This window comes from Candoia aspera, chromosome 1 (genome assembly GCF_035149785.1).
Source record: "Candoia aspera isolate rCanAsp1 chromosome 1, rCanAsp1.hap2, whole genome shotgun sequence".
Taxonomy (NCBI): domain Eukaryota; kingdom Metazoa; phylum Chordata; class Lepidosauria; order Squamata; family Boidae; genus Candoia; species Candoia aspera.
Genome location: NC_086153.1, coordinates 123799104 through 123817502, shown reverse-complemented (window position 1 = coordinate 123817502; position 18399 = coordinate 123799104). Strand labels below are relative to the sequence as shown.

Genomic DNA, 18399 nt, shown 5'->3' with positions numbered 1-18399 from the left:
ATCATCTACCACTGGGAGGTAGTGAAGGAGGAGGAGGAGGAGACAGGCTGCACCAGTGAGGCAACAAGGTGCCTGAGGCAGCCACAGTGGAACCAGACATAACTTTCATGCTGGAACACTTTGGGCCAGCTTCAGCCTGCCATGGCAGTGGGCTGCCTTTTAGATGGAGGCTACCTTGTCCTCAGCAAATGATTAGTAGGGCAACTTCATGTCTCAATAAGCAGAAGACAAATTGGGATCTGAGGGTAGATCTTTGGGTGACTGATAATAGAGACTCAAGCACTGCTAAAGCCCAATAATTTATCAATAAATATTTTCACTGCCAGTGGATTAGATCACTATAAAAAAGAAAGCCAAGGAGTCCTATGCATGAATCATCATGAATAAGAAACTGTCACTGATGAAAACTAACTCTCAGGTTGAGCATGTGTCCAGAAGCACCTGGGTCCTTAATTCTAAATATATAAAAATTTCATTTGCTACCATTTAAAGTCTGATTAGTAGATTTAAAATTCTAGCTTTTAAAAAGTGAAATAGATTTGTCAAACCTGCAATCTGTCTATCTTAATAAGATTGCATTTTCAAATCTGTATCAAAGAAAAAAAGTGGGCTCAAAATCAGGGAATTTGAATAGCATGATGAATAACTTCAGTGGCTACATATGATTTCAAACCTTACCACCATTGGGTGACTACAAGTTTAGGACTTTTGCTGCCCTATTTCCATCAGCCTCAGCCAGCATGAGAGCCATCAAAGATTATGGGAGTTGTGCTCCAGAACAACTGAAAAGTGTCTGGTTGGCAAAGGCTCTATAATGTTGCCACAATTCAACACAGATACTTCAAAGCAGGTGATACTGACTGCTACTCAATTTGCCAGCCCATATGGACGGATGCTATAGAGAATGAAAGATTCAAAACATTTAATCTTATATTAACCACTTTTAAAATTCACCTTTTATACAGATGAATTGAAAAGGCTACCACATCACCTGCTTGGCAATTAATATTCATGGCACCAAGCAGCTATCTATCCAGAAAACAACTCAATGTTATGTAGACTGAAGCATTTTTTCTTAGGAGTTCCACAAAATACTGATTTCCGATTTTGTGCATTTAGGACTTTAATTAGGCTTCTTTTCCATTTAAGAAGATACACTAGTTCCAAAATGCTTTAGATGGTTCATTGTTTTAGTAAAATTTTAAAACATGCTTATACTGTTGGATTAAAGGATAATGAGTTCCATATCTCATGCCTGTCAGTTATCCATATGAGATATGGAATCTGCCTCTACCAGGCAAAACAATAAATCTGAGTGTCAAATGACTTGTCATAGATAATGTCAAATCTCAGAGTAAAAATCACAGCTGTTTGTTCTGTCATTGCAACAATGTAAAACATATAAAGCATCAAAAACAGAATCAATCATGTACTTCCAGACTAAATATTTGGCATATGCCTTTTATCTCCAGCAAAGAATAGCCCGGCATCAGCAAGGTCAAAGTGAGGGTACTTGTCCTCTGCCTTGCCATCTCCAACAGTGTCTATGCCTATGCTCCCAAAGCTTCATATTTGAAGAAGGCAAATGTCTGTTTCATTTGTGATAACCTTGCAAAAATCAACTCAACCTTTCCAATCCTTTGACTAAAGCTCACAAGGGAAATCACTCACCTTTCTTGTCCCTCATATCCTGTCATAAAATGCCCCCTTCCCTGAAACCACTTTATAGTCTATTTGTTTACAGTAAAAAGACCCTTTGTTTAGGACCTTCCCATGTTCTATCTTCCTTCTTAAGCTCCATTCAAAAATCTTATACCCTTAAAACATTTTCCTTCTATTCAAAGTCCACCTCTAAAACATTTGGCTTAGCAGTCCTAACCACCAACTAAGAGGCTATGTTTCATGAAGTTGCACACCCAAACAATTATATTCCCTGTACTGCAGGAATGGATAACGTGTGGCCCTCCAACTCTTGGTAAACTGCAGTTCTCTAATCCTCCACCATTGGCTATGCTAGCTGGAAGTTGGGGCACAGTAATATCTGGACATTCACACATCCGTACTTTTTATATCCCACTAGCAAAAATGTAAATTGGGAAGAGATCTGACTTTTTCTGCCATTTGTTGTTATTAATATAATGGACATTGTACAGTGTTAGTATTTTGATGATACCGTACAGTACTGATGTAGTTGCTTTAGTGATGATAATCAATCATTTGAAGAACGGACAAGGTATGGATGAGAAAAAGAGCTCTAAAATTATTAGGGACTGACATTTAATTCATCTCAAGATAGGAAAACCCAGCTTGAATCAAGATATACTCAAATATAGAGTGAACCCAGTGATGCCATTTGGCTAGCTAGACATAGCTCAGGGTAAAGGGGTAGCATGATCACTAATTCAAGAATAAATTACTCAGATTGATAGATATTGATATGGAGGAAGGAGACAGGGAATGCAACAGAAAGATAGTTAGCAATCCTCAATTTACAACTCTCTATTCAATATATTGCATTCTTTTATTGAGATGGGGACAGTATTCTTATGTAAAACTAAACCATGATATGCAAGTGAATGCTCGTACCTGATAACCAGCAATTATAGTTAAATGTGATTATTTCTTAAGTCATCAAAACAACTCAGAGTTTTTGCTGAATGTTTGGCAATTGATCAGATTGTTTTTATTACCAGAATTCCTGATTTACCTGTAACAATAAACCAAGAACCTGCTAGAATGAAACTGAATTCTGGATTGTTCCCCATCTGGTAACCAGACGGGAGAGAGGAACTGAGAGCTCCAAATTTCACATGTGCTTCCTTTCAGTTACACATATAGAGTAAACCATGGCCAAGTATGTCGTGTAGTTGCTGAGGAAAGAAAAAAATCAATTTGAACCCAGTTTGACCTATGTCATATCCTAAAGATTGGTGATAAAGGGAGGTGTTCTTTATTGTTCGCTGTTTCTTTTTAAATTATCCTTGGCATTCAAATATGCCACCTCCTCCCCACACCCTCAGTATCTAAATGTCATGGACTTTTTTCAAAGGGACATGTGAGGAGAGAAGGCAACTTTTAAGAGGAGTTTTGAATTGGTTACTGTTGCCAGGGAAACCATTTCCCTGGTATCCGCACGTTCAGCACATCTCTCTCTCTCTCACACACCCTGTTTGGCTCTGAGACAATCTTGCAGCTTCATGTCATCTGGGGGGCGGGGGCAGAGAGAGAACCAGTAGGATGGAGTAGCCCATTTTCACTGAATATGTGTGGGGGGAATTTCAAGACAGAATTGATGATGCCCTATTCTTCTGTTAATAGGGGAGCAACACCCAGAGCAGGGCAGTTGTGGCTGGCTTGAACTTGACCTCTGGAAAAGACCAATAAAGAAACAAACAGTCAAAATTACGCCCCTCCTGCAACATAATTTTAATTCCCGGCTTGGGTTATCAGGCTGTTCACTGCAGTTAAAAGCTTGGGCAACCACACTAGCTTAGAGTGCCTTTGACTGTCTTTGGTTAGCTCACCTATGGTGACCCTTCCCATAAAAACTGGATTTGATCATTACTATTCATGCAATTGTTCATGAGCCATTAAGGCACAGTCTACAGGCCACAGAGAGCCCTCATCACTTTCTGTGAAGCTTTTGTGCAGGATCTTTGGAGCCCTTCCTGCTCCCCCCCCCCCATTTTCCAAATGATCGGTCATCAGCTGAGGCATGGGGACCAAGATCATTGCTTCCCTCCACTAGTAGTGGGTGGTGAGGGGGATAGAGCAATGCTGTGTGAGAAAAGCACTAACAATCATTCTATACACTTGGCTAGTAAGAGATAACATCTTGTTTCATCAGGCTGTAGCTGAATGTATTATTGTTATAGGCAGCTCAGTATTGATCCTGTGCTGCAAGTGAGATAAAGCAAATTTGCTTTGCCTTCTCAGCCAGCGCAACTAGTCCATGACATTTTACTGCTGAAATTTACTGCCAAAATTCATGTGAGATGGAATTACATTGCTTATGCATGTTACTAAAATGTGCCAGAAAAGATTTGTGCAGCACCCATTTCAGCGCTAGTCCAACCTAGAGAAGCCAGAATCTTTTCCTGGAATAGCAGTGGAACAGGGACAAGTCTGCATGTTTTAGCTTTCAGCAGATTAAGTCCCAACCAGTTTTCTTCAAACTGGTGCCATCCAGAGATGTTGAGAATTCTGGAATTTGGAGTCCAAACACATCTGGAGTAGTTCAATTTGTTACATGACTAACAAAAATAAACAACACTGAGATAATAATTATAGCATTGCTCTCCAAAACAGAGCCATGTAGTATAGAGGTTAGATTGGTGGAGTAAAAAAATGAGGAAATGTGATAACTAAAGAATTACAGTGAGCAAATAACACAAAACGAGGAAACCAAAGATAGCTCTTTCTAAAATCCATCTTTAATGACATTTTTTGTTTTGTTTGTTTATTACAGTTGCTTTTACACTGCATCAGTTATCTAAAGTGGCTCACAGCAGCAATGTAATACAAAGTAAAACAATAACTTTATACATAGAAATATTTAATAATTGCTAAAAGTTAAAGAATCGTAATATTCTAGTCACAAACCATCACACCATATATCATCAGAACTTAAAACTAACTGAGGTGCCTCTTAAAACCCACCGAGGTACCTCTGTCCATTTACACCTCGGTTCCCAAATGGTCTTTGAAAGAGTTGGGTTTCTAACATGCTCAGAGGGAGGGTGCAGATCTTATATATGATGGGACAGCATGATATAGGGGAGAACTTTGGCAGAGAGTCCTCCTCTCTGATTCCCTCTCATTGTTGTAATTCATGAGGAGTGGAACTCTCAGCAAGCACTTTCTACAAGCATGCCTTGGGTGGACAGCTTTTATTTAATGGTGGTAGTCTCTCCCACACAATAGAAGACTTGAAAGGTGATTAGGACCGCCTTGAACTGCACCCAGAAACTAAGTGGCAACCAATGCAGCTTTTGTAATATTGGCGTTACATAGCAAAATTGGTTGTTCCAACAATCATGTGGCCACTGGTTCTTGCATTAGTTTAAACTTCCAGGTGGGTCTTCAAGGGCTGTCCCATGTAGAGTGCATTACAGTAAATCATGCATGAAGTGCCAAGGGCATGAATGACTGTGGCCAGTGACTTCTGGCCTAGGACTGGGTAGAATTAGGTCACCAGCTGAAGTTGGGCAAAGGCTCTCTTGGTCACAGCTTCAACCTGCTGTACCAGCAGCAGCTATGAGTTCAAGAGCACCCTCAAATTGCACACCTGCTCTTCCTGGGGGGAAACAACACCATCCACTGTTAAAGATGCTGTTGTCCCAGAATCAGCCAGTTTTTGAACCCACAAGTACTCATACTAGGGTTGAGCTTTAACCTGCTCCTCTCCATCCAGACCCTTATAGCCTCCAGACACTGGGACAAAATTACCGCCATATCTCCTAGACAATCTGTGGTATATTAGACCAACTGAACATCACAAATTAACAAGGCTGGAGATATTGTTATAAGCTATATTGCAGACCTAGGCATGATATATTATTGTTCAGAATTCATCTGAATATTTTTTTCAGCTAGAAGCATTCAGGTAGCTTTTTTTCCTTAAAGGACCACCATGGTGCTATAGTATTTGTTTATTGTGTTTCTATATTGGTGTCAGTTCTGGCACTACTGTTAGTACTCAGAGTTGTCAGGTAAAGGATCCAGATCCATTTTTATGGAAAGAAACTTGCTGGATTTCTTCCCATTAATCGTCTAAGTGGTCTTTACCATTATACTCAATAAGATTGGATGCATTTATTGTTCTACTCTAGGAGTCATAAAATAGCTTTGGCATTCTGAACAAAAAGAATTTGTGACTTCAGTCCAATTCCTACTTCCCTGGGAGTCTCACTGAAATCAATAGGACTAGCTTCTAAGGAACTGTTCATAGGCTTGTGCTAGTCCAATTTAAGTATTTGCTTTTATTTGCTTACTGTATTTGCACTATTACCATAAATGGCACTATAAATATCATTTGAAACCAACAGAGAAAATAATGATGAATCAAGTATTTGTTTATTATATGTTTAATAATATTGTCTATGACTATATATTTTTAAGAAGTATATTAAATATCTGATATATCTTGCCAGGTTCAAGATGCATTTAGATGTCGTTTAAGAAACTGCCAAGATCCAATCAATGCAGATTCATCAAGTTCATTTCCTAATGGACATGCTCAAATCATGGTTAGTTTATATTTTACCCTTGACTACTATTTGCGGGCATATTGTGCACGTGTGTGTGTGTGTGTATTTGTGTGTGTGTATACATACCTACATACATATCTGGCTGCAAAATGCTGGATGACCACTAGATGATAGCAAAGAGTTAGAGTTTGCTTTATCTTTTTGTTTCCATCTAGTGGTAACACAGATGTTCACTCCCCAGATCTTGTCCCATATTCAGAGTTATAAAATGAACATATTCAGTACTTAAATAGAAAGGAAACATTATAAAATATAATTACTTACATTTTTACTTTATTTTTTTTAATGTATGGATATGCATTAAAGACTTCTATAAGTTCCAAGCATACATTTTCTTGTCTTTTTAATTGTTTTTCTTTATTTAAATTGTGTAAGCCACCCAAAGTGCCTCATATGGCACAGAGTGGTAGGCAGCAGTACTGCGACCAAAAACTCTTCCCACAACCCGAGTTCGATCCCAGCGGAAGCTGGATTCTCTCTCGGGTAGCCGGCTCAGGTCGACTCAGCCTTCCACCCTTCCGAGGTCGATAAAAGGAGTACCCATCTTGCTGGGGAAGGTGACGACTGGGGAAGGTAATGGCAAACCACCCCGCTATAGTCTGCCAAGAAAACATCATGAAAGCGGCATCCCCCCAGAGGGTCAGACATGACTCGGTGCTTGCACAGGGGACCTTTCACCTTTCAAGCCACCCAATCCCATTGGGGAGTTGAGTGGCCTTCTAAATCTAATACAATAAAATAAATCTGATTCATTTTCTGGTGCATATTTGAGCTATTTTCCTGCATGCAAAAGAGGTTATTCAGAGGATACCTTTCAGGTCATGCAGGAATGAAGATGATGACTGCTAATGGTGATGGTGGTGATGATGATGAAGATATTATAACATATTCATTGTATATTTAAGGTGTTCAAAGTGTTTTGTTTGCATTATTATAGGCTTGTAAAATGGCTCCAAATTATAATCCTGCATATTGCAAACTGGCCTTTTATGTAGGATTAATTATGAGGTCAGCTGCTTTCTTAACAAGATTTCCATAACAGGGTTTCAACTGTTCTACATTTTGTTTTCTCTATTAGCTTACCTTGAGTGTGTTAGTGATGAAAAAGTGGCATATAATTTGAAATAAAAAATAATAAATGAATAAATGAGACTGAGATAAAAGATGTCATGGCCACTTTCTAGTCATTACATTAAAATGATTTTAAAGGCACGGTTGTGTAATTACAATTAATTGCATATTCCATATTCCATGTTTGTATTTTTATGTCTTCAAGGTTAAGTATGTGAAATACCACATGTGGATGAAATGTTATTATGTGGAAAAACTGAATTAGCCAGTATTGGTATCAAGTCTGGAAATTTAATGTAGGCGATTCTTGTGCATGTGCAAATACAGAATGACAAGGGAACATCAAGTGAAGGTCTTTTTCTGACAGACCTCGCAACAGTATATCTTGTACTGAATCTTTATACTGGTGCTAAATGTTTCTTTGGCATACCTCTACATCTGAAATAAATGGGAGTCATCCTTCCAATGGGTTATAGTAGATAGGAGAATTAAGTGGAACGAAGACATTGGATAAATAACCAGTAAATCAACACCCCAATCTTAAATTTGAATAAAAGTCACCACATAAAATAAGGAACTGGTCAGCGGATTTCCTAAGCTTTGTCATCCCATGTCAGAGAGTGCATGCAATGGAGTTGTCACTTCAAGTTTTTTCTTATATCAATTTCAGAAATGTGTGAACATCATCCCTCTGTGACTGAAGCTTCTTATGTTTCATGACTATATCCCAAGTACCCAACCTTTATTTTAAGCACTCTCTAAAACTCAAGCATGCATGGAAGAATTCTATTCTGTATTTTGTACTGTAATTACAGATAATTCATAATAAGTAAGTGTTAGATGTGCAAGTGTGACAGGGCACTGAAGATTTTTAATGGTTTTAAAGTAATTTATTGTAAAAAAAATTAATCATAAATTAATTTAATTCATTCTATTCCTGCTCTGGGATCATTTTAGTAATAAAAAGTAGGCTAAAAGTTTTACAAATAAAGAAATCATTAATAAAACAATAGGTTCTATCCAATGCTCCATCTATGAGTGGGATAGACACTGCCGGCAGTGAGAATTCTCCTTCTACTCTGAATTTTCCTACATGCTCCTCAGATGAGCTCTAGAGCAGTGTTTCTCAACCCTGGCAACTTGAAGATGTGTAGACATTAACTCCCATCACATGCTGGTTGGGGAATTCTGGGAGTTGATGTCCACACATCTTCAAGCTGCCAAAGTTGAGAAACACTGCTCTAGAGAATTGTGGGAACCGCTGGAGAAGATTAGAGGAAGGGAAATTTCTACTACAAGAACAGAACTCTGTTCACATGGCACTGAACAGCAACGATAATACACCTTGTTCTTCCATTGGCTAAACTTACCGCTACTTTTAAATTCCAATGAAATGGTTTCAGTAATTTAAAAAAGTTCTCTGACAATAATGTTTCTAAAGACCAGCCTTTTCCAATCTGGAGTCTTCCTGGAGCTTTGGGTAATCCTTGCCATAATTCTCACAATGGCTGAGAATTTGAGTGGCAGTCTGGAGGTTTCCAGACTGAGAAAGACTGTTCTAAACTAAATTACTCTTGTCCTAATTCAGTTGTGGTCAGGCAATAGGAATGTGTAGTTGGGTATTAGTGAGGGAGATGTTAGCAGGAAATGCTATAGCTGAGGTCAGAATTGGATGCTACGGCATCTTCTTTCTTGGTATTTGTTATTACTGCTGACACTTTTCTGTTTTTCTGTAATATTTAATTACCCAACACATGACATGGTGTCATCGGTCGGTACATCATCTTGCCTCTTATTTCATTTCATATCATTGGCTGGCAGAGATGGAAGAGTGAAGGTTCAATGCTCTACAGCGGGGATGTGATGCACACTGTTAGATATTATGGAGTCTGAATGTTGAGATGGCAGCTCTGGGTCACATTCCACATTTAGCTTGACCTTCAGCTGATGATTGCTAACAGTTGTCTCATTTAACTTGTATTTCTTATTGTTACAGACAGATTTTGAAAAAGATGTGGACATTGCTTGTCGGTCAGGTGAGACTGTCAGACCACCATATGAAATTAAATTAAAAGTGGCTTTGTCCTTTTGAATGAAAGCAACAAATCAAATTTCAAGCATGCCTTTGATTCCTTTTTAACAACATGGGTGTATAAAATTCTTAAGAGGATGTCAACATTTGATAAATATAGTGTTACAGTACAAATCGAATATGAGAAAATGTAGATTTATTTTTTTTAAGCAAGCAGAGGTTTAGGAAAACTCAGGTGCTACCAGGTTTGAAAAACAACTTCTCAGGGAGAGCATCTGAGCCTGTATACATCAAATCATCTGCATCTGCAAGCATGAAATGATTAAGAAGAAAAAGTACTTATAATTGGAGCAGCAGTTAAATTGGAAAATATAAACCCATCTTACTCCCACATATACATATGTATCTTTTTCAATATACAATTAATGCGGCACTTGATTAAATATGGCTATAGCTGAATAAAATGCAAATTGTCATCAGTCACAAAGTACTGAATGTTAAAGTGTAGAAAGTTCCTTTTTCTATGAGCTAGAAGATTTGCCACCAAGTTCTTTAATAAAACCTAAGTCAGGGAGTGAGGATGTTCCACCGGATCTTCTCTTCAGTTTTTATTCATTTTATTTTTATTTATGTATTCAATTGTATAGCTGTCCATCCCACATTTGTGACTCTGGATGGCTCACATAATTAAAAACAACCAAACCTCCTTTAAAACCAAATTAAGAACCCAATTAAAAACCAAAATTACAACCAAGAAACAGAAAAAGCAGGCAAGTGAAAGTCATGAATATAGCTATCTGGCAGGCTCCAAACCATAACTGGATCCTCAGGCACATTGGCACAACCATATTTTAGAAGGCAAGTCAGGGTCAGGACCAATCTAACCTCTGGGAGGGATGATGGTCCAAAGGGTAGGGGCTGCAGCATAGAAGGCTGTCCTCCTGGGTCCCAACAGATGACACTCCTTAATAAACGAGACCTGAAACATGCCTCTTCTGCTGGACCTGATAGGATGAGTAGATGTAACCCGGGAGAAGCAGTCCCTCAAATAACATGACCCCATGCCATGTAGGACTTTATAGGTTATTACCAGCACTTTGAATTAAACCTGGAAGCAAACTGGCAACCAATGCAGCTCATGGAGCAGAGGTGTAACATGTGCTGATCTTGGAACACACATACCTGCCTGCACCAAAGCATTTTGCACCAGCTGAAGCTTCTGGATGCTCATCAAGGGCAGCCCCATGTTACAGTGATTCATTTGGGAAGTGTACAGAGCATGAGTGACTGAGAGTAGAGCCTGCCTGTCCAGGAACAGGTGCAAGTGGCACACAACTTGAAGCTGTGCAAAGCCCTCCTGACCATGACTGCCACCTGCTCTTTGAGCAGCAGTCATGGGTCCAGAAGGACCCCCAGATTGTGCACAGGGTCTGTCTGGGCAACCCCATCCAGCTCCAAAGATGGTAAATCCCCAGAAATCGAAGGCCCCAAAGCCCAAAGCCACTCAGTCTTGTCAGGGTTGATCTGAAACCTGCTGTTCCCCATCCAACCCCCTACAGCATCCAGACACCAAGAAAGGACAGCCACAGCATCAGTTAATTCACCAGGGTCAGAGATATACAACTGAGTATCATCAGCACACCGATGATATCTCCCCCATGGCAACGGATGACCTCACCCAGCAGCTTCATGTAGATGTAAACAGGAGCAGAGACAGTAACAAACCCTGCAGCACCCCACACAGTAGGGGCTGAGGGTGGGACCTCTCACTTCCGATCAACACTGACTGGAACCAGTCCCAGAGAAAGGAGAAGAACCAGCACAATATAGTGCTGCCCAGCCCCAACCCCCATAGCCTGTCCAGAAGGATACCATGGTTGATGGTCAAAGGCCAGCAAGAGGTCAAGAAGAGCAAGGGTGGATGCACTACCCCCATCCCACTCATGCCAGAGATCATCCAAAAGCATGACCAATGCTGTTTCCATCCCATGCCCAGGTCTGAAACCTGACTGAAAAGGGTCCAAATAATCTGCTCCATCCAGGATCCTCTGAAGCTGTTGCGTGATCACTTTCTCAACAATATTCCCTAAAAAGGGGAGCTGGACACTGGACAAAAGTTGTCCAGTATGGTGGGCTCCAGTGATGGCTTCTTGAGGAGTTCCTCTAGTGACAGGGTATACATGGCAAGCTGTAAATTGTCGTTATTCTAATATATCACTGCAAACAATACATTGATATTGTTTCATTAAGTTGAAATGGCTTTACCAGTTTCATCTGAACATAAGCACTTGTTAATTACATCTGCACCTCACAACTACAGTATGTCTTTAGCTCCTTTATCTCCTTCCTTGGCAATTTAATGATGCTGTGATTTTTAGGTAGATTTTAGAAACAGAGTCATTAATTTGAATTCCTTAAAACCAAAGGAAATGCGATATTACTTTCCAAAGCATTTATGCTCAAAAAGTGTAGGGAGAAGCACTTTATTGAAAAAGACAGTTATATGACCAGGCTTCACAATAAAAAATTGAGGGTTTTAAATATGACCCTCTAAATGGAAGATTAATAAAAGGTGGCTGGGTGAAGTGATTTAACACATGCACTTAGGAAGAACATAATGACCATGTTCTCAAATGATTTTTCCCCATTTCCATTAAGGATTACATTGTAAGGAGATCTGAAATGCTCTAGTCTCTCATCTATATCCTTGCTTCAAGGCAAATAGTTTTTTGTTTAATTGAAAATAGAAAGGCAATTGCACATCTCTTGGTAGAATAATTTGTCTCCATGTATAGCTCTCAGAAGTTATACATGTCATAATGTCAGGACCACTCTTGATTTCAGCTACCGTGAAAGGAAAAAAAGAAAGGGAAAAAGGAGCAGATCCTAAAATAAAACAATACTTTGGGGATTTTCCTTCCTCTCACAATTTAATCCTAAATGATCATCCTTTTCTTTGATATATAATGTCATAATTACTTTGTTTAAAACTTGCTTGAATTCTCACCCTTCCTCAACTTGGTCCCCTCCTTTGTCGGAGTTGAAAGCAGGCTGAAAATTCTGCGAATTGCAGTTTCCACCCATCTTGTGGCCAAGTTGAAGAAGGTTGTTCAGCACCAATATGAAGACATTCTTGTGGCTGGAGTCCAACTTCTAGCTTTTGAGGCATTTATCAATTTGTGCTCCTGCTCTCTAATTCACAGTTCTCCACAAAGACATTGGGCCATGCCGAGCAGCTACAATTACAGGCACCCTGTCTCGAATCTCCCTGAATGATGATGAAGAAGAGAAACCAGCAAACCCTGAAGGCATGAACTATTCCACATTGCCTGGGAATATAATTTCTAAAGTGATCATTCAGCAGTCTGGAGGCATGCATATGCCCATGAGCATGAGTGAATTAGCTAACCAATGTCTTAAAAAAGACAACGCTGAGCTGCGGCGAACTGTCTATTTATGTACTGATGACAACCTGAGAGGTGCAGACATGGATGTAGTCCACCCTCAGGACCACATGATGGATAGTGACTACATTGTCATGCCCAGAGGTTCAGTGAACACACAGGCATCTCTGAAGGATGACAGCAAGCTGAATATAGGCATGGAGACCTTGCCTCATGAAAGGCTTTTGCACTACAAAGTTAATCCCGATTTTAGTATGAACCCAAATGTAATGGACCAGTTCAGTATGAATTTAGATCAACATCTCCCTACCCAGGAACACATGCAGAACTTGCCTTTTGAACCTCGCACAGCAGTAAAGAATTTCATAGCTTCCGAGATGGATGACAGCACAGGACTAGCAAGAAGCGAAACTGGATCAACCATATCAATGAGTTCTCTGGAGGTTAGTGATATAGAAATGGAGTGCATGCATCCTGTTTTAGTTGTGTCAAATACAGATGGGGATGACTTTCTCACACCCCTCCCACCTAACCACACACACACACAAATAACAAGCAGCATGCAACTGTTTTCTCTTGGTACTAGGTCATGCTGCTGGACTGTCAGCCCTACAAGGTAGCCAAATCAGGAAACACTCCACAAGACTAGAACTGTACTGTATTAAAAGAGGCTACAGTAACAGAATCTTGCAAGGCTACCTGTGTTTCCCTTCCTCCTGTCTTACACCCCAGACAGTCAGGAGGGAGCCTGTCTGAGTCTTTTTCTAATATTTTCCTACCTCTCTGGGCTTAGCGCATGTTTCTGCAGCTATTGTGGTGCTAATGGCTTCTGGATGGCTTCTCCTTTTTTGATAGCAATTTTATTAAAGATTATAATTACAACAGTAAAAACTAATACAATACATTACAATACAATACAATACAATACAAAAAAAAAGAAAAGAATAAAAATTAAAAAGTTAGAAGGTGCAGAAAAGAAAGGAAAAAAGGGAAAAATAGAAAGAGATAGAAAAGAAAGAAAAATAAGAATAAAGAAAAAGAAAAGAAATATATAAAGAAGTGACTTCATCACAAGTATAAACAATTTTAGTTACTTACCACCTTCTCTTAAAATATAACAAATGATCTCTTCTTCCCATATCCCATCTCTTATCTATAAACAAATCCATAAAACCTCTTCATTTCAGTCCTGATGGACAAAGTCCATTAAGGGTTACCAGAGATAACAACATATTGTAACTTCGATCAAATAAACCAACTTTATATTCCTTCCTTTTACTTCTAAAAATCTTGATCTTTAGTCCTTCAAATAATGTCATAGAACTTGATTTCTTTTCATTTTTTCTTTGTCCCTTCTCACAAGATTCTTCAAAACTTTAGCAAGCCTCTTTTGTAAATCCAATATAGGAAAATTATCCAGGTCACTCTTTTGGTTTGTTGTATGTATATCCCTTGTAATTATTAACACATCAGCCAGTTTCTTTTGTATATCATTTTTTTTCCATATTATTCTTGTAGCCTGTCACTTGTAAGTCCATTTTCAACTCAGTCTTGATCTTGTCAGGTAGAACTTGTTCCTCTTCCATAACATCTTTTAGACACAGTCTATCTACTGTATAGAGGCAGACACTAATAAAATTAACTTCTGGGTCCATTCTTCAAAAATATCCTTGAATATGTCCAATGTTAAAATACTTTGCTTCATTCTGTAATTGTAAGTCAAGTTTGAGTGTTCTTCTCCTTTAATTGTAATCTTTAGTTTCCTCTAGTTCTCTCTAGTGTCCAATTTTTAAAGTCTTATTTTTTAAAAAAAATCAAAACAAAAACATTTTCTCACAGGAAGGATTCTTTATATTTAATTTCAAAGTCTTATTTCAAATTTATCTGGACCCTTAGTCTGTTTGTAACTTTCTAAAATTAAGGATATAATCACCCTTTTGCTGTTTATTAATTTTTTTTTAAGTTCTTAAATTTGTAGTTAAAACCTCTTGCACTAAAGATTGAAGGAAACTCACCTGGTGCTGTAAAACGTGATGATCCAAAAGTCCCTAATAGCTGAAAAGCAGTTAACAAGCAATTTCCAGAAGTGATTAGAAAAGGAAGTATGTGAACTTAATGTCCTTTCAAAGGTGCCAACTGCAGTTTGCGCAAGGTGGCTATTCTCTCATCTCCTAGAGCTCTAAACCCACTGGAGACTGCTATCTGGCAGTCTTCTTGTGAGGAGCAGCTGTCTGGAGCATTTGTGGGTGATCTCAAGTCCTCTCCTTGTTCAGAGTGATTTCAAAGAGCCAATCTACCCACCAGCTCTTCATTCCGCTGCAGTCGTCAGCTCTGCTTTCCGCGGAGCCCTCTTCTGTCTACCATTTCTTCCCCAGAAGTCCCTTGATGGCTTCTCCAAGGTCATCTCCATGGCTCCCTAAATCAACACAACTACATGAATGAGACTGATCATCCTCATGATACAGCAGTGATTAATAAAAAAGACTTACCCAATCAACCACAACCTCCTCAACAAAAGTGGAGGAGCAACAGGAACAGGAAGAGCATCTACTTTGTCCTGAAATGTCAGGCCGGCCATACTGTTAGGCAGCGTGATGAGGCAAAATGTGCATTGTTTAATTAACTGTTGTATTTTTGCTTGTATTTTGTTGTATTTTGGGCAGAGGTTTCTGTGATTTGGGGGCTGGGGCTTGCCTCTTGTGCAACCTGACTGGCTTTGCATATGATGCATCTTGAGTGCTTTGAATTAACCCTGTTAAGCAGAAATACAACTGGTCAAGGGAGGTGCTAATGTGTTGCTTACAGTTATCATAAATACCCATTTCTGTATATACAGTATATGGAACTTCTTTCCATGCTGTACAAGGAAGTCTCTTACAAACAATGAATGACTGGAGGAATTTGGGCTGGGCTGTTGGGGTATCATGTAGTACCTGAGTGATTGCAGGTTGCTCCTGCTTTAGTAAATTGGGCTCAGCAGCTAACAGACAACCTCAAAATTAACTGAAAGGCAGTACAGGTAACTTCAAAATAGTTTTTCAACTAGCATTAGATAGTCAGTTATCCCCACATTCTTTTTCCCAAAAGAAAAAAAATGACATAAGATTTCAAGGCTTAACTCGACTTAAAAAAACATGTTGTTACAGGCTATAATAGACAGAATTAAGTCAGACCGCTGAGGGCTGTGCAAAGGAAGAGTGGAGGGGTTGGGAAACTGGCAGGAAATGGAAAGCCCTTCTAGGCAAAGAAGCAAAGAGAAGCAAGTCAAGGATGTCAAGGTAGCAGAAGAATGGAGGAGAGAGACCACAGTATCTCTGGATCTGCTGGGATGCCTGAAAGAAGGCAAGAAGAGTTACAGGAGCAGTTAAAACCCAAGGCAGGGAGAACAGCCCTTCCACCACACACTGAGAGGGTTTCCTAGCCAGAATCACAGGAAGCAAAGGTATGAGAAGGAGCACCAGGCTTGGACTTTCCAAGAGCAAGTCCAGCAGAGCATCTGCCTCCAGGAATGCTGTCAGGAAGTATAGTTACTTCACCGTTCTGAAAACAAATAAGACCTTAAGACGAAAAAAGAGATACCCCATGCAAGGTTTTGCCTGTACGTATAGATGGGACTAAATGGGCATGAGTGCTGGGAAATGCATGCATAACTTATCCTTAATGTTTTCATGCCCATGGCCTCTTGCAAAGCTCTTGCGCCACTCCAGATGAACATCTAAAAGGGGTTCAAAGTGTGTTGTGCTGAAGTGCTGAAAAAGTGCTGAAAAATCTTACCATCCTCTCTCCAGCCATGAATCTAGGATTTTCAGTTGTGGCTCAGAGGGAAAGCACCTGAATGTTCTGAAGTCTCTATTCTGATTTTGCACTGAATAGAGTTACCTATTACCTATTACCTAAGTGCAAATATTAGGGCAAAACAATATTTGGAAAAGAGAACAAAACAGGAGAAAATGTGAAGTCTTGTTTTCTGAAAAAGAGGCATAAGAGCTGGATGGATTGATAGGTAGCAGCCTATGGAAAATGACAAAGTTCTTTTCAATTAATGAGTGGCTGGGAATTGCAATATAGTTTAATTTTTGCACATCTTGCAGTTCTGAAGCTGAAAGTATTTCCTTTTCTCTGTCAGGTGAATGTGAAAGCCAGTCCTGGCTCAAGAATCTCTGTCTCAGACTTTTATTTATTTATTCCTTTAAAAAGTGAAGAGAATATCAGTAACCTTCAGAAGTGTATGTTTGCTTTCATATGAGAGAACTAAAGATTTATTTTTTTTCATTTTGCTCTTTTACCATGTGTATGTACAGTATGTGTCTATCATGTCTATCTATCTATCTATCTATCTATCTATCTATCTCTATCATCTATGTATCTCTGGTTGCCTCACTGCCAAGTTTTTCTTAAACTGGAATTAAATGGCGGATTGTAAACTCCAGTGGAATTTCTACAGGACTCACCAATTTAATAGTGCTTTCTGTTATGCATCTGATAAGCCTATCATAGGGGTCACTAACAGCTAAGCAAGATGGTGACATTCCTTTAGTTTACATTTTAATAATATTTTTTTATAATTTTGCATTTGCAGTTAATTTGTACTCTGAATTTTGCAAGGCTGTTGCAGTAAATACACATGCACACACACTGCTTATATGTTGAAATAACATCTAAAATGCCTGTTTTAGAGAAGCTATCGCAAACAAATATGAATATGAGGCATTACATACAAACATTCATATTTAGGAAAAAGCATATAACAATGCTTTTCATCTTCTTTTGGGGGGGGGGTGCCCATGTGTGTGTCTTTGAGTCATTCTTGACTCCTGGTGACTGCCTGGACAAATGATATTTTAAAAAATAGATAAATCCCAGAATTAGTGCAGAAATCTAAGACTAGAACACTGAGAAATCAAAAAAGAGTATTGGACATAAAGATGTCTTCTGCTATGTCCCTAAAATCATTGATGATATTGAAAATCTTATACAGTAAGTTTATTATCTGTTTCCTTCACAAGGGTAACAATGAGGCATCTCATTGTCCAGGAAGACAGTAATTTCTCCGTTAAGAGAAAAGTTGCTGCTTCTTTGATCCGGCAAATATTAAGTGATGGTTAAACATTCTCCGCCATTCATATATTGGCATTTGAAGCAATAGCTGGCATGGCAGAACTATATCTGTGTCCCTCTTTTGTCTCTGTGTAACATCCCTTCTGTATAAATGCTAATCTATTAAAGCAAAGTTGGTGGTAATAAGAGACAAGATATCTAGAGAGCAAAGTATAACACTAGAAGCAGCTCTATTTCTGCATTGCTTTGCATTTAAATTATCTTGGCATTCATTATTTTCTTATATCTTTGGTTTGCTCCACCTAGAAGGTTAGAAGTAATGGAATAATTCAATCAACATATGAGAAGAAAGAAAATATTCGGATTTTTTAAAGATTGGCCTATTCCATTTGATAGCACACTAAGGACGTAGGTACAGACATCTTAAGCTGGAATTTAGCGTATGGATAGATATGCCACATCTGCAGGAATGTCCATTTTTGGCATGTTTCTCCTTAGTCAAACGATGGAATCCCTAGACATTGCCACTGGGCGTGCTTTTAGACAGATGACATGTTTCTCAATG

At 39.0% G+C, this 18399-nt stretch overlaps 1 protein-coding gene across 1 annotated transcript in view; it reads left to right on the top strand.

The window, feature by feature from the left end:
- The window catches only part of ADGRB3 (adhesion G protein-coupled receptor B3), a 503112-nt gene that overhangs the window by 465313 nt on the left and 19400 nt on the right, over window positions 1–18399 (top strand). Inside the window, exons 26-28 of the mRNA XM_063313173.1 lie at window positions 6153–6248; window positions 9337–9376; window positions 12576–13219. Coding sequence (XP_063169243.1) covers window positions 6153–6248; window positions 9337–9376; window positions 12576–13219 — 780 coding nt within the window. The remainder of the gene's footprint in view (window positions 1–6152; window positions 6249–9336; window positions 9377–12575; window positions 13220–18399) is intronic.